Below are 14401 nucleotides of genomic sequence, written 5' to 3' on the forward strand. Positions count from 1 at the left end.
AATTCATATTTTTTTTGCCAGCACCGAGCATGTATACATTATTAAAATCCTTGACGTAGATATTTTACCAACTCCTAATGAATATGTGTTGACCACGTGTGAATGTGTTATTAAGATAAAATCCAACCAATGATGCTACCCTAAAACAAGGTTTAACTTAAGCCCCCCACTTAACTCATTCTTAAATGTACCTAAAATAACCAGGAAGACCTATTAAGGCTTGAAAACTTGGGAAATACCTAATCTTATTGGTTGCTTAATGCCCTCCAGACTCTGGCCTAGTGATAAACAGCACAAGTGACATGTGAATTAGATACACGTCACAAGTTTAAACGCTGCCATAGACAAAAACATGGTATATAAATGGAGAGGGGTAAAGGAAACCGGGCTCATCCTATCAGCCTTACTGCAGAACAAAATCTTGCTCCTCACATAGCACATGGTAGACTGCAGAAAATGAGACACAACCCAATTATATCTCTGTGGATTGGTCCAGTCAAATGAACAGACATGAAATTCGTCAATCCATCAGACTAGATGACAGGAGAGAAACTACTCCATTCATCATCAATCAGGATCAAGAATACAAAAGGCTTTAGATGCAGACAACCAACTTTGTCCTCTTCACAAGGGTTCATTTCACTAAGTAATGAACTTTACAATATAAATATTCACTATTCTCGGACTCTAACCAGTCTTATTGAACTTCCACTTGGAGCTAGATTACATACTGCCGATAGGCTGCTTTTCTTAATACAACAACTGGCTACCACAAACTTAGGACTTTACATAAACCTAAGTTCTTTACATGATGGACTTCTTCCAAGAAGTCCTACAAAGGATCAACCACTGTACAAATATACAGATAATTATCATCCTCAACCTACCAAAATGGACACCACCTGAAATAAAGAACAAGGCAACCATGAATTAGACCAAAGAACAAAATACATATATTTTTACACTGCAGTTAAAATTTAATTTGTCAAAAGCATCCCCTTTACAAGATTTAAAATTTTAAACATTCAAACACCAAATGTTTAAGTCAACAGCCTTTAATAGCTTAACCAAATGAACAAACAAAAGCGAAACCAAGGAGCAACGGGAATCTTGATCTTACCCAACATAATTTTGGCAAAGATTTTCAGGAGACATGGCTTGCTGAATAAGTTTTTGGACTTGTAGTTTCACTGATAAACCATGATCAGCTTCACGAATCTCTCCAGAAATCAACGTACTGTGATCCAGTGGATGCTGGAGAGAGCTTGAAGATGCAGAGGTAGCAGCAAAATCACGTCCAGTGAGTTTATTACTCATTCGAGCCATGACAGCCACAGCACGTTCATTTAGAACTTCATTGGCATCACCTAATTGATTGACCGCCTAGAAAAAGAAATAAAACTGTAAGCATGAATCATGCATCCCCAGAATACTTTGCAAGCATAATTGATTGAAACCTGAAGCAGTTCTCTCTCCCTTGCACCCCTTTGTGGCTGAAGAAGCTCTCTATCTGAAGAGGACTCCTCACTATTCACAACAGGAGGCACATGTGCACTGGCAAGTGTGGACATTTGCGGAACTTCATTGAAATTGAAAAGACGCCAATTTATAAGTGGATCATGAACAAAGGCCTGAAAAGAAAAAAAGAAGAATGAAATAAGATGATAAATTGAATCTGTAAGTAAAACATTTACATCATTACAAAAATGAAAAACTCCTCATTCAAGAGCAACCTAAACATTCAAGGGATGAAACCAACCATCTCAAACTGATGAAAGGTGTTTGTCTTTTCACTATGAGTTCAACTTGCAGTGACAGTTATTTACTAGTCTAAATTAAGATTTTCAATTGTTCAACATGGCAATTTAAAGACCAATAGATTCTAATTTTTCAATCATATAAGTCATTCCAACTCCAGTTGGATCCAAATCTACTCAAATTAGATAGAACACCCTTCTATCACCCATTTGTGCTCTTCAGAAGATAGCATAGTCGAGATTCAAGATCTTTTTGGATTTGAAAACAGTCCATTAGTGTACACAACAAAAGAGTTCAATATAGACCAATCAATATTCATGCCATAATAACCCCATACCGTAGTTAGAGAAATGTATTTTAAATGGTAAGATAGTGATGCCAAAATTTACCTCCATCATAGCCATAACACTATCTTTATGCAGTCGGAGAACTTGCATTACATTCTCACATGTTGACCGGAAATTTCCCTCTATACCACTAACCTCCATTGCTTTTACAAGCATTCTAGTGAGGCGAAACGGAACCTATACATAAAAGTTTGGTACAAAAGCTATTAGTTTCCTTGAAGAAATAACATACAATTTCTGGTAAACCATTTTTTTAACATAATAATTTACCTTCTCTGGAAACTTCTCCCGATTCATTGAAGCTTCAAAACAATCCCCAAAATCAATATGCAGAATCTTCCCACTGCATGACAAATATAAATATATTAAAACTTTTGTCATCAGCAAGAAAGTGCAATCACAGAGTAGAATGGTACCTATATCGGTGAAGCATGAGGTTACTAGGATGTCGATCGCCTAAACCAAGTAGGTATCCAACCTGGAGAAAGTTAACCCAAATTCAACAGATGTACGCAAGAGAAGCAGCTAAAAAGAAAGTATCTCCTTTTTTCTGAGTTTTACTATTCTCTCTTCCCGATTTGTAAGACATTGGTTCCATTTTAAGACACTGGAATTTTTTCTTGAAGCCATTCCATCATTAAAATTATTTTATAAGGTACTGGAAGAATGCAAGGAACACACATACCATGCTCATGACAGCCAAACTTCTTGTATAATTTGTTCTTCTGTCCAGCCAGACCTCAGAAGTGCGACTCTTTAACCAAAGAACCTATATGATCCAAAATAAATACTTTCAGAGAAACAATGAGCAGAAAGATTTTGCTAATATTTATCTACCACGGAAGTTATTGCAATAGGCAGAAAGTCGCTATCATATAATACACACCCTTGATAAGTCATTCCCTTCAGTATTTTGCAAAGCATATTCAAACACCTCCACCTTAGCAATAAGTGGCAAATTATCATAATCCGGTGCAAAGCTCAGCATCAGTTTATGCTCTTGATTTAGGGTAATCTGTAAAATTGGAAGAATATACAACAATTAGATAGAAATACTAGTTTCTTTCAATCACAAAAAGGTATTATGTTGAACGAACCTTCCGGGCATCCCTATATTCTCGAATAAGATGGTGCAAGGTGTCACAATTTGGAACCCATTCTATCAGTCCACTATTAGGGGACAATGGAATGACATCATATCGTTGAATTGATAAACCTTTCTCCGCAGTTTTTCTCGAGTTCTCCAGCAAAGTATTAACCAGACCAAACAACTGGTGCATAGCAACAATATAGTGTATCTTTTAGTTCTAGGTTGAAGGAAGAGAGGAAAAAGCCTCACCAAATATTTAATAAACAGAGGTAGCAGAATCCCTGGAGCGCGCTTGCCTGTACAAAGCATAATTATATACCAGCAATTGCTAACCTGCATGACACGTTCATCTTGGCGTAAATCTTCATGCCCTTTGAGCAAGAAAGCATAGTCTTTTCCATCACTCCCATGGATTGTCAATTTACGAGGTCGTTGTTTTGATGTAATTACAACAAGTTGGGGTGCAAATGATGCAATTGTAACCACTGGTGAATCTGAGATGACAAGTTTGAAGTTAGATAGAATAATTTGTATCAATACTAAGGCACAAAACTGGCTTAAGTAGTAGCTTAATAATGTACAAGTGATAAGTTCAAACAACATAAGTATACCTGCTCGATAAGTTCCAGGAACAGCTAGCTCTAAATTTCGACACTCTAGTAACTCAGGGGAAACAGACTGGCATCAAAAGTAAATTAACGTTATTTATGAATATGATGCAGAGTCACTGATACCAATAAGAAAACATAACATAACATGCCGCTTACCTGTAAATCCAGGGTTGTGAGTGTTTGAAGCTGCTTATCTATCCGCCTGAATACATGGTAATAGAGATCCCAAGCCTACCAAGATGAAGATTTGACTTGTCAAATACTGGGCTGTTAACTATAGTAGTTTCCAGTAGACCTTATCAAAAAATAAAAAATAGAAAACTAAAAGCCACAAGTAGAATTCGACTGGCAGAGGTAAAGGATGTCATTAAAAATATGAAGATAAGAAAAGTCATTCCTATAGAGGTCTGAATGAAAGTTTCTTGGAGAGATTGGTCTAGGATGGGTTATCAAGCTATTTAATGCTATACTAAAAAGTGGTAGGATGCTCGATGAGTGGACAAAAAGAAAGATTACCCTGATTCCAATTTATAATAAAGGAGATCTTCGCAGTTGTGTAAATTATCATGGCATTAAGCTTGTGAGTCATATAAGCAATGGGAAAGACTGCTATATACAAAAGCCCTTTCATGGTGTGAAGCCCTTTCTGTTTTGAGAAAAGCCAATGACTTAAAAGCTCCTCCCCAACTCCGTCCCCCTTTTCAACTCTCCCCCTCCTAGAACTCAGGATATATATAACCAAAGTCTATACCTTAGTTTTCTCATTCTTCGCCATTTCTTCACATAAATTGTGACACCATCCATATCAGTCATGTTACATTGAACATCCATGAATGTCTGCATGTCTCCCACCTGCTTGAAGAAATCTAAAACACCACAGGTGTACCAGACTCTGGTTATATTGATGGGCAGTAGTCCTTCCATTTCCTTCCACTGATACACCATATCAACTCATACCAACATTCCAGCATCAAAAACTCCTCTCCCCTATCCATCTCCTCTTCATAAAGTCTTTTTCTTCATTAGAAAATAAGAGGGAAAATTTGAAGTCTCCTAGCTGCAAGACATTCAGACCCGATATTGTCCACACCTCTGCTGCCCATTTGAGGACAACATCCTATTATTCACCCAATGGGAGAAAAATTATTCCACTCAGGCATGTTCTGAAGAAGGTTTTTCTCCTTCTGAGTGTGTGTGTGGAGGCATGGAAGGTGGCTGCTTTCTGGTGTTTACTCTTGTACATCTTTCTTCTAGTTCCACAAATTGCCATTTCAAAATATCTTTGTATGTTTGCAACTTAAGCATCAGAAATTCTAGATACAAGTAAGATTATCTCTCTCTGAGCCAATTTATAGCTAGCAGTAAGGACCTCCCATAGCAATAAAGATCGCAATTAGTTTCCTATCATAAAATTGTTAAGTGCATATCATCCAAATTATTAAGACAACAGGAATCTTGAAAAAAGTTTTGGATACTTGGCACCAGCATTCATCACATAGAAAATTCAAAATAACAAAATCACAGTTAAATAAGTAAAAGAGAGAAACGAGAGAGATGCCCACGTGGAATTTAAGTGTCAAAAGGGTACCTGTGTTAATTCAGCATCTTTTCCAGTTCTCCGATACTTCATACAGCATTCAAAGGCCTCCAACAACTCAAGACGGTATGCCTGAAAAAGTAATGTTTTCTATCCATCAGTTCAATCAAAATTGCAACTATAGGGGGATCAAGTTGTTAAGCCACACTATGAAAGTGTGGGCATCGGGTGGGAGAGAGTGGTGTAGTTGAGAGTGAGGAGGGTTGTGTCTATTTCTGAGAACCCGTTTGGATTCATGTCAGGGTGATCTACTATAGAAGCCTTTCATCTCGTGAGGAACAGGGGTGTATCTAGGTGGGGCAAAGGTGAATTCATCTGAACCCCCTCGGCAAAAAAATGTATTTGCATATAAAAGGTATTTTTTAAAAAAATTTAGTGCATCTATGTAGATTTTGAATCCTCCCAACACAAGATTAGAGGGGGCTGGCTCAGTAGTTTAGGAGGTTCAAAATTCACTTTGACGTTCCAAGTTCAAATTCCAGGCACTACATTTTTATTTTTCGAAACCTCTTTATTGAAAATCCTAGATCCGTCACTGGTGAGGAGACTGTTGGAACAATATATGGAGAGGAGCGGCCTGCATATGGTGCTCTTTGACTTAGAAAAGGTATACGATAAAGTTCCTAGAGGTGTCCTTGTGGCATACAAGAGGGCAATTAATGACATGCACGATAGAAGCAAAGACCTGGTAAGGACAATTAGAGGAGACTCAGAGCACTTCTCAATCGTGATGCTGTTGCACCATGGATCAGCTCTTAGTCCATTTCTATTTGCCTAAGTGATGGATGAATTGACATGTCATATCCAAGGAAAGATGGGAGAAGTGTTGTGGTGTATGTTATTTGCAGATGACATGTCCTGATTGACAAGACCCGTGGTGGAATTAACAATTGACTGGAGGTTTGAAGACAAACCCTGAAGTGATTCAAGTTGAGCATGACCAAGACTGAATACTTGGATTGCACGTTCAATGATGAGACATTGAGGCTTGATATACAAGTCATTCCCAAGAGGAAAAGTTTCAAGTATCTTGGGTCTTTAATTCAGGGAAATGGGGAGATCGACAATGATATCACACATCGTATTGTTGCGGCGTGGATGAAATGGAGGCTCGCCTCCAGAGTCTTGTGTGATAAGAATGTGTCGCCTTAACTTAAAGGTAAGTTCTACAAAGTAGTGGTGAGGCCGACTATGTTGTATGCGGCAGAGTGTTAGCCAATTAAGAACTCTCACATTCATAATATGAAAGTCGCGAAAATAAGGATGTTGAGCTAGATGTGTGGGAATACTAGGAGAGATAAGATTAGGAATGAAGATATCTGGAACAAGGTGGGAGTGGCCTCCATAGTGGACAAGATAAAGAACGCGAAGCTGAGATGGTTTGGGTATGTCAGGAGCAAATGCCCCCATGATGAGTGACGAGGTGCGAGAAGTCGGCTATGGTGGGTTTAAGAAGGTAAAAATCGAGGGCTTTGTGGTTGAACGGGGGAGATTCTAATACTAAGTTCATTCATAGGGTGGCAGAAGCGAGTAGCGAATAGGAGGAGGAATGAATCTATAGTTGTGAATGGGGAAGTGCATAAGGGGGAGGAAGAAGTAAAAGGAGCCACTGCAGGGTTTTATGATTTCTTTTTATAACTGTGGTATTCGGGCCAGCTTTCACGCACCTCGACTAATTCCACGGGATATCTGTCACCTCCCACCGGTAACAGGTAACTCTGTCCACCAAGGCTAGAAAAGATGGGAAGAAATCACCTAGTGTTTTTGTCTCTATTGGGAATTGAACTTGAGAACTCATGGCACTCAACCCACATCATTGACCATTAAGCTACACTCTTGAGTGCGGTTCTATGAATTATTTTTTTAAGGAAGATATAAGGTGGAGACCTAAATTGGGGGGCTCAGCTTGGTTGGTTTGGTTTGGTTGGGTTTTGTGTGTGTGTGGTGGGGGGGGGAGTGCTTGGAAAGGGCTTTAGTTGAAGATGAGTTAAGGAAAGCGGGAGACAAGGCTTTGGGATCGAACGGTTTCAGTTTGCTTTCTTGCAACAGTGTTGGAGGAAGTTAAAGATGTGTTGATGGAGACTATTGCGGAATTCCAAAAATCTGGGGAATTTGAGAAAAGTCTCAATGCTAATTCTATTATCATTGTGCCAAAGAACGTGGAGCAACGAGTATAAGGGATTCTAGACCTATTAGTCTGGTGGGAAGCATGTACAAGATTATATTGGGTTTGTTGTTGTTGTTGTAGTTCAATCCATCGTTAAATAATGAGTATTCCCAGTTAGTTAATGAAGTCCAAGAATAATTGATACTCAGGTACTACAGTTAGTTAATGAAGTCCAAGAACAATTGATACTCAGGTAATAGTACGGAAACACCATACACAAAATCTAGCCCTAAGTGGTTCAGGCTTAGTAAAACCAATAGCATATCATCAACATAACCCCCCAAGCCAAGGGAAAAATAAATGGAAGGGCATGAAAAATCTACTAGACATGGTCAAAGTATCTTTGTCAATAAAGAGCATAAGCACATATTTAATTAGGAGCATTAACCTGGATGAATGCTTTCTCCTTTATAGTGGTATTATTCCTCATTGCTCCTTCCTCAAGCATTTCATGCAGAGGTTCTAACACCTTCAGCATGCCCTCAATGTTGTGTTCGCCAAAATACAGACGGCTGGCCTCTTCCAATGCTTCATGCCACATTTCATGCCAAAGTATCGCAACCCTGATAAGCTCCATTGAGACAAGTTGTGCCTTCAAAATCAAGCCAATGTCAGAATAATACTTAAAGAAATTAGCAAACTATCAGAGTAAACAATTCCATTTCACCTGATCAACGAGTACGCCACTGTGTTGCCTGACTTTATCAACCACTTCTTGAGCTGCAGCTCTGCGCAAATTGCTAATTGACTTACATGCCACAAGAAGTGGATACATAAGAGCCTGCAGATAAGGTCCACATATATTAGAATTTTGAAAAAGTTAGTAGTAGTATATAAAGGCAGCCACAAGCAGATAGAAACATACAATAATCTCACTTGCTCAGAACAAGAAATAAAGTCCTTTAGTATCTGACCACTAAAATAACTTACAAGCACATGCCACGATACTTGCTCCTAACTCGAACACACTGGCATGATTACCCTCTAAGGATTTCTGCTTTCACTTATTTTTGGTTAAGTTCTGATAACTATATACACCCAGCATACATTTATTTGCATGTGCATGTCCATCTTAACACTTCTCCCAGATACAACAGATACAAAACACCTACCATTATAGTAAGACTGCACATTATTATGTTTGTCCTAGATCGTCCGCATAGACAGATTTTATATCAACTAGGCTATTGCACATAGAACCCTTATGGGAAAGAATGCCGTCCCCTCTGTTTAGATTCATTTCCACTTATAATATATCTTGATTACGCTTATAAAGCTTCATAAATAATGTCAAAATGCAGTTGGTTACATGCTATGGTACATGAACTTACCCTAGGGGACTAACAAACGACACACACACACACATAGACTATCTTGAAGAGAATAGAACTGCATCAGCCTAAGATGACAACACCACCTCCTCAATCCCAAACTAATCAGGGTTGGCGGTATGAACTGAACGGGCTCATAATTTTCAAAAAAAAATTATACAGCAGAACGTCCAGGCACTCTTCACAAGTTTCATGCAACTTATGACATTAACTACTTGACTAACTGTAGATTTGTAGAAAATGACTGACAGCTCAGTCATGAATCTTTCATAGCAAGTCTTCCTGTTTAACAGTTTAAGAATGGTCAGTCTATGTTCGCTTATAAGGAGGTCAGATATCAAACAAATTAACCCAATAACAGTAAATAGAAACACAAGCCATTTGCAATTACGTGTTAAAAGAGAAATTTAGAGGGACAGAGTACAGGGTGGGGAATGAATGTCGAGGGAAAACAGTGGTGACTAGCTAGCAAAATCATGTTCTTGTTTTTATCAAAAGAAAAAGACTAGCAAAAACCTGTGGATGACTCTGTCCAATTCGCACTAACAAGGACTGTATCAGTTCTCTGACAGCATGGTTATTTGAATGTATCCGTGCGATAATCTGAGGTAAAACAACCAACCATGTGTTGATGTTAACATGTGTGAATCCTTTCTGTAATGCCATTTGGACCTCAGAAGTAGCTCCATGGTTGAACCACAAAGTAAGAAGACGAAGAATATCCTGAAACACGGAAACATGACCATAATAAAAGTAAATCAATAATATAATGGAAGTCAACAGTGATCACTAGTGAATCTAACAGGAAGTGTTGTTGGATAACCAGGTAATTATGACAATGCTGTAAACTAAATTCAACCCAATACATGAATTCAGTTAGGAGTATGAATTCATCAGATAAACAAATGTTTTCATCTTGACAAACACGTGCACAGATGCAAAATAAATTGGACAGAAAATATTTTTGTAGAGTATGCAGAACATGTTCGAAAGACCCATGAGCTTAAAATATAGCAAGAAGCCAGCAAGAAAAGGGACACCATGTCACTGCAAGGATATGAAGTGCTAAGCAACCAGTAAGCTCAATAAGAAAAAGATTTAGTGGCAAGGACAAACCAGTGACACCTCAACATCACACAAGGTAGTCTTTTTAACAACTGAATTAAATTAGCTGTAGATTCAGATATAACCTGCAAACTATCATCAACACCCTTTGCATGTGCTCCGCAAGCTATAGAGTGAAAATAACCAGTAACGGCAGCAACAACAAACTGTGCAGCAATATTTGCAAAACCTCTTAGAGTGTAATGAGACATCACTGCTGTATTGAAAAGTGCCCAAGTATGCCATGCCTTTCCCCACTTCGTTGCACAGTGAGTAGCATTTCTAAATGCACTAAGAATTTCTGACAAGGTCAATACGATCCAAGAAACAGTCATTAGAAGTGATATCATAAGCTGTCACGCCATCAAGTATAAAGCCTCATTATCATTTCTTTTGAGAGGAGAAGTGGAGTGTCTTCACATTTTACCTTGTATAGAATCATCATCCAAACCAGGAGAAAGTGCCCACTTCCAAGTGCCAAGTCTGAGGTATATACGAGCAACAAGTGGCGCACCAGAAGAAGCAACTAATGCATTCTGCATTACTGGTTGAAGACTAGCTGTTCTTGAGAGGTCCATAGCAAGGTCCTTCAATATCAAAATTAAATGATAAAGCATGAAGAAGCATGAACATGATATTTACTTCTTGTGAGTAGGTAATGTGATCGTAATTTTATCTCCAAAGTGCAATACCTGTAACCTAGCAAAGGCTTCCTTTCGTTTATGATCCTCGCCAAGTGACCATTGGTACTTTAAGTATGCTAGCATCACCTGAGGGGGGCCGTGATACCGCACAGTTGCAGGAGTCATTTCAGGATCGAACTGTAGGATAGAAAGGCGTCATAAACATTCAATCTCACAAGTAGATCTACAACAAAAAAGATATACCACAAGGCAACACACACTTCTTATCCACAATCCACGGGCAAATTACTAACCTGTAAGAGTTTAATCAACGTAGATCTAGCTTGGCTAATCCTGCCATTTTTCCGGCAGAGTGATGCAAACTTGATCCATGTTTCTATATCTTCTGTAGGAGGCAATACAAGTGCCCTCACAGCTAAAAGTGCTTGCCAGACCTGCAAAAAATAAGAATATGTTGTAGATAATCAAAGAAATGATCTGCCAAAGGAATAAAAACATAAACTCAGAGAGGGAGAGCATGGAATCACATTAAGACAGGAAAGAGACCATACAGACAGAGTTTCTGTAAGACACCATGAGTTTGAGAATAAATACAAAGGCCACAACTAGTCACCCAAAGATCTCATCTAAGCATTCCGGATTGAAAATATCAAAAATTCATGATTGGACAACCAAAATGCTACGCACTCACTGAGGGAAGTTCATTTACCTCGACATTTCTTTTTGCACCCTTTATGCGCTCATTCCACATATTGCGAACAAGGGCTCTTCTTCCTTCAGCAACAGGGTTTCCCATAGGAGGAAGAGTACAGTATTCAATGACCTAATTAGAATGAGATGAAAATAAATTATCAGATCATTAAAAACCATAGCAATTAGGAATCACTTAATTGAAAAGGCTAAAGAATATTTGCACCTCTTCTAATTCAGAAAGCTGCTGAACGCGAACCATGTTGCTGTAAGCACGCTCATAGCTCTCAAGAACCTAGATGAATTAACGGAGAATTGTCAAGAATTTTGCTATATAATCCTGTATAAGTCATCAAATGAGTATAAAGTGAGGAGATGACGAGATAATGAGATGCAGAAACAAACCAGTGCAGCAAGCTCGGTTGCCAAACATTTCCTTGCTCTTTCAACATATTCACGTGCTTCGTCGTACTGATGGAAGAAGGGGCGCAAGTACAAGGATTACACCAGAGCAGAGCATGTCACAACATCAAAACAAATGAATGAGTGAAAAATGGATGGACTACCTTCCCTCGACGAACTAGAAGAACAGCCCTAAAAAAGGTGCCATTACTACTTCCATCACCGCTAGAAGCAGTATTTCCCAAGACTCGGAGTTTGGTTTCATCACCATCATCAAGCCGAGAAACATATTCTGCCATCTGATCCCACTCGCCCATGTTCCAGGCAGCATGAGCAGCCTAAACCAGTCCAAAACATGCATTCACTATGATTATCGAAACAACAAAAGCTATCAGAAATTACATATAAGTTGACAAACCATTGGTGCCATTTCCAGTCGAGCTGCTGGCTCAGCTGGCGTCCAGTATTCCTTACAAAGATTGTTAAGCTCCTCCCACCGAGCTAGAGCAGCAAGGCATCGCATACGTCCTTAAGGAAACACAGAGAAGGATAAAGATCGTCCATCAAGAGAATAATGAGAATACAGTACAAATAAAATTCACTTTTTCAACATGATCCAGAAACATAACACAACCCAATTCCAAGGGTCAACTAGCATTTATTTAAGCCACCAAGCAATTTAAGAACAACTGACGAAACAAATTCCACTGAAAGCATGAAAGATTACCACTTAGAACCGTTTAAGTATTACATCAGGTAGTTATAGCGGGTCAATCAATTTCCTTTACTCCTCAGATAATGAATCTCAAAAGTGAAGGTCACTACTCTTTGAAAGAGAATTCGAATCTAGCATATGATCTATCACTAGGATCAAATATCTTCATTAGTTCTGCAAGTAGAAGTCATAGATCAGATTATGCAGTAACTGATCCAATAATACAAACCTAGAGTAGCATCCAAACCAAGATGTGGACTCGAAGCTTGTGACGCCTTAGAAGTGTATGCTTTAAGAGCATCGTCCCAGCGTTGCAACTTCTCATACCTTAAAAATCGACAAATAGCAATGACATCAGTGAAGGAAAGATACATTTGAAGACCTCATGTTAAAGCTTGTGCAGCCTATAGTAACTAATTAAGATTAACAGGAAGAAACGGGCTGCAATTAAAACAGTAAAACAGAATGCAACAATCAACAGTACCATGACTCCTTCAATTGAACCCCCAAATGCTGCTGAGCATATGTTAATATTCCAACAGCTGCCTGAAGATGTCAAGCATGATTAAGTTTAATCACCAGAAAGTCAGTATGAAACACAAGTAAGCTGCAACAAACAACTAATAAATCAAGACCTCATATTGATGTAATTGATTATTTATATGGATTAAAGCTTCAACTACAGCAACAGGATTTGCATCCCTCCTATTTGAAAGTGCGCCTTCAAATTCCATTTCTTTGTAGTGTAGGGCCTTTGCAAATGCTCGACACTGAGAGGAAGAGCTCATTATGGATACAACTACTTCATTAATAACTTCAGAAGGTATATATCAATCAACTGCACAATGGGAGAATAAACTCACCTTCTCTGCTAGAGCACCAAGCAGACGGATATCTATAGGAAGGGGTCTCTCATCATGTTCCATAAACTCCGCCTGGAAAGTACAATTAGCCAAACTAAAATAAAAATTATAGTACTGCAAGCTTCACAGATAAAAATTATAGTACCGCAGCTTTACAGAGGACAGATTACTGTCTTACTATGCAACTCCTTCATATATTGAGCCAATCATTTCCAAAAAAACATCAGAAATTACCCAAGTAAAGAATATGAGAGTTTTGATAAAAAAGAAAATCAGAAACAGTTAGTTCCCTCTAATTTGATTACACCCATAACTAATCATCCACTTGATATCATCCTTTTTTGGATGATCACATTATTGCTAGTTAATTCCATCCTCGGTCTATCTGATTTCTCTCCTTAGACTCAACTCTTTTTGAGAATGGTAGCAGCACTCCTTAGACCTTAGTCTTCACTCTTGAGTCACTTCACTAAAAGATCAACTATTCCCACAATCCCTTTCACACATTGAAATACACAAAACACAGCTTCATACTTGTCCTAGAGGAACTAATATCATAAACCAAAAGATATGTCAATAGCAGCTGTATTTTGTACCAAGCGCTCTCTTTGCCCAAACAGCCTCCACGAACCTTTACAACATCTTTTTTAAAGAAGTATGAACCTTTGCAATTGCAAGTAGATTTCCTCTTCGATCCCAATCAACATACTTTTTTCAACCTATAAAACCCTAAAAGAGGCCCACGAGTATGATCCGATATCAAGTTCTAGGAACAAACACAACTTTTAGAGCTTTGGCTACCCCTTTATCAACATTAAGCACCGCAAAAGGAAACAACTAAAATTTTTTGCATGCATCAGGTAAAACCACAGTACAATCTAGATGATGATTCCATATAATTCTCTAGTTATTGACCCCCCACCCCCAAAAAAAGACATGGTTAAGCAATGATATTGCCCCCAGCACCCAACCTAAAACAAACAACATCAAATAACTCAATACAAGATGCTACTGCTACCATTATGATTTGATGTGTGCACTGTAAAGCTCTGACCACTTCTACTCTTTCTAGGGGCATGTCT

General features: G+C 38.5%; 1 protein-coding gene across 2 annotated transcripts in view; it reads right to left on the minus strand.

Annotated features, from left to right (window-relative positions):
• Nucleotides 1-600: 600 nt before the first annotated feature.
• The window catches only part of LOC129885661 (serine/threonine-protein kinase TOR), a 39808-nt gene continuing 26007 nt past the window's right edge, over nucleotides 601-14401 (minus strand). For both annotated transcript variants that reach the window (XM_055960023.1, XM_055960022.1), the window contains exons 29-57: nucleotides 13320-13391; nucleotides 13092-13226; nucleotides 12941-13002; nucleotides 12686-12783; nucleotides 12160-12269; nucleotides 11906-12079; nucleotides 11745-11810; nucleotides 11566-11634; nucleotides 11359-11472; nucleotides 10943-11083; nucleotides 10698-10826; nucleotides 10433-10592; nucleotides 10092-10306; nucleotides 9418-9624; nucleotides 8238-8351; nucleotides 7959-8162; nucleotides 5395-5475; nucleotides 3963-4037; nucleotides 3807-3873; nucleotides 3529-3689; nucleotides 3203-3376; nucleotides 2992-3120; nucleotides 2791-2874; nucleotides 2522-2583; nucleotides 2376-2448; nucleotides 2148-2282; nucleotides 1458-1631; nucleotides 1121-1383; nucleotides 601-902 (exon numbers count right to left, since the gene is read on the minus strand). In XM_055960023.1, the coding sequence (XP_055815998.1) occupies nucleotides 884-902; nucleotides 1121-1383; nucleotides 1458-1631; nucleotides 2148-2282; nucleotides 2376-2448; nucleotides 2522-2583; nucleotides 2791-2874; nucleotides 2992-3120; nucleotides 3203-3376; nucleotides 3529-3689; nucleotides 3807-3873; nucleotides 3963-4037; nucleotides 5395-5475; nucleotides 7959-8162; nucleotides 8238-8351; nucleotides 9418-9624; nucleotides 10092-10306; nucleotides 10433-10592; nucleotides 10698-10826; nucleotides 10943-11083; nucleotides 11359-11472; nucleotides 11566-11634; nucleotides 11745-11810; nucleotides 11906-12079; nucleotides 12160-12269; nucleotides 12686-12783; nucleotides 12941-13002; nucleotides 13092-13226; nucleotides 13320-13391 (3567 nt within the window). In that variant the 3' untranslated portion in view covers nucleotides 601-883. The remainder of the gene's footprint in view (nucleotides 903-1120; nucleotides 1384-1457; nucleotides 1632-2147; nucleotides 2283-2375; nucleotides 2449-2521; nucleotides 2584-2790; nucleotides 2875-2991; nucleotides 3121-3202; nucleotides 3377-3528; nucleotides 3690-3806; nucleotides 3874-3962; nucleotides 4038-5394; nucleotides 5476-7958; nucleotides 8163-8237; nucleotides 8352-9417; nucleotides 9625-10091; nucleotides 10307-10432; nucleotides 10593-10697; nucleotides 10827-10942; nucleotides 11084-11358; nucleotides 11473-11565; nucleotides 11635-11744; nucleotides 11811-11905; nucleotides 12080-12159; nucleotides 12270-12685; nucleotides 12784-12940; nucleotides 13003-13091; nucleotides 13227-13319; nucleotides 13392-14401) is intronic.

This window comes from Solanum dulcamara, chromosome 4 (genome assembly GCF_947179165.1).
Source record: "Solanum dulcamara chromosome 4, daSolDulc1.2, whole genome shotgun sequence".
In the NCBI taxonomy this organism is placed as follows: domain Eukaryota; kingdom Viridiplantae; phylum Streptophyta; class Magnoliopsida; order Solanales; family Solanaceae; genus Solanum; species Solanum dulcamara.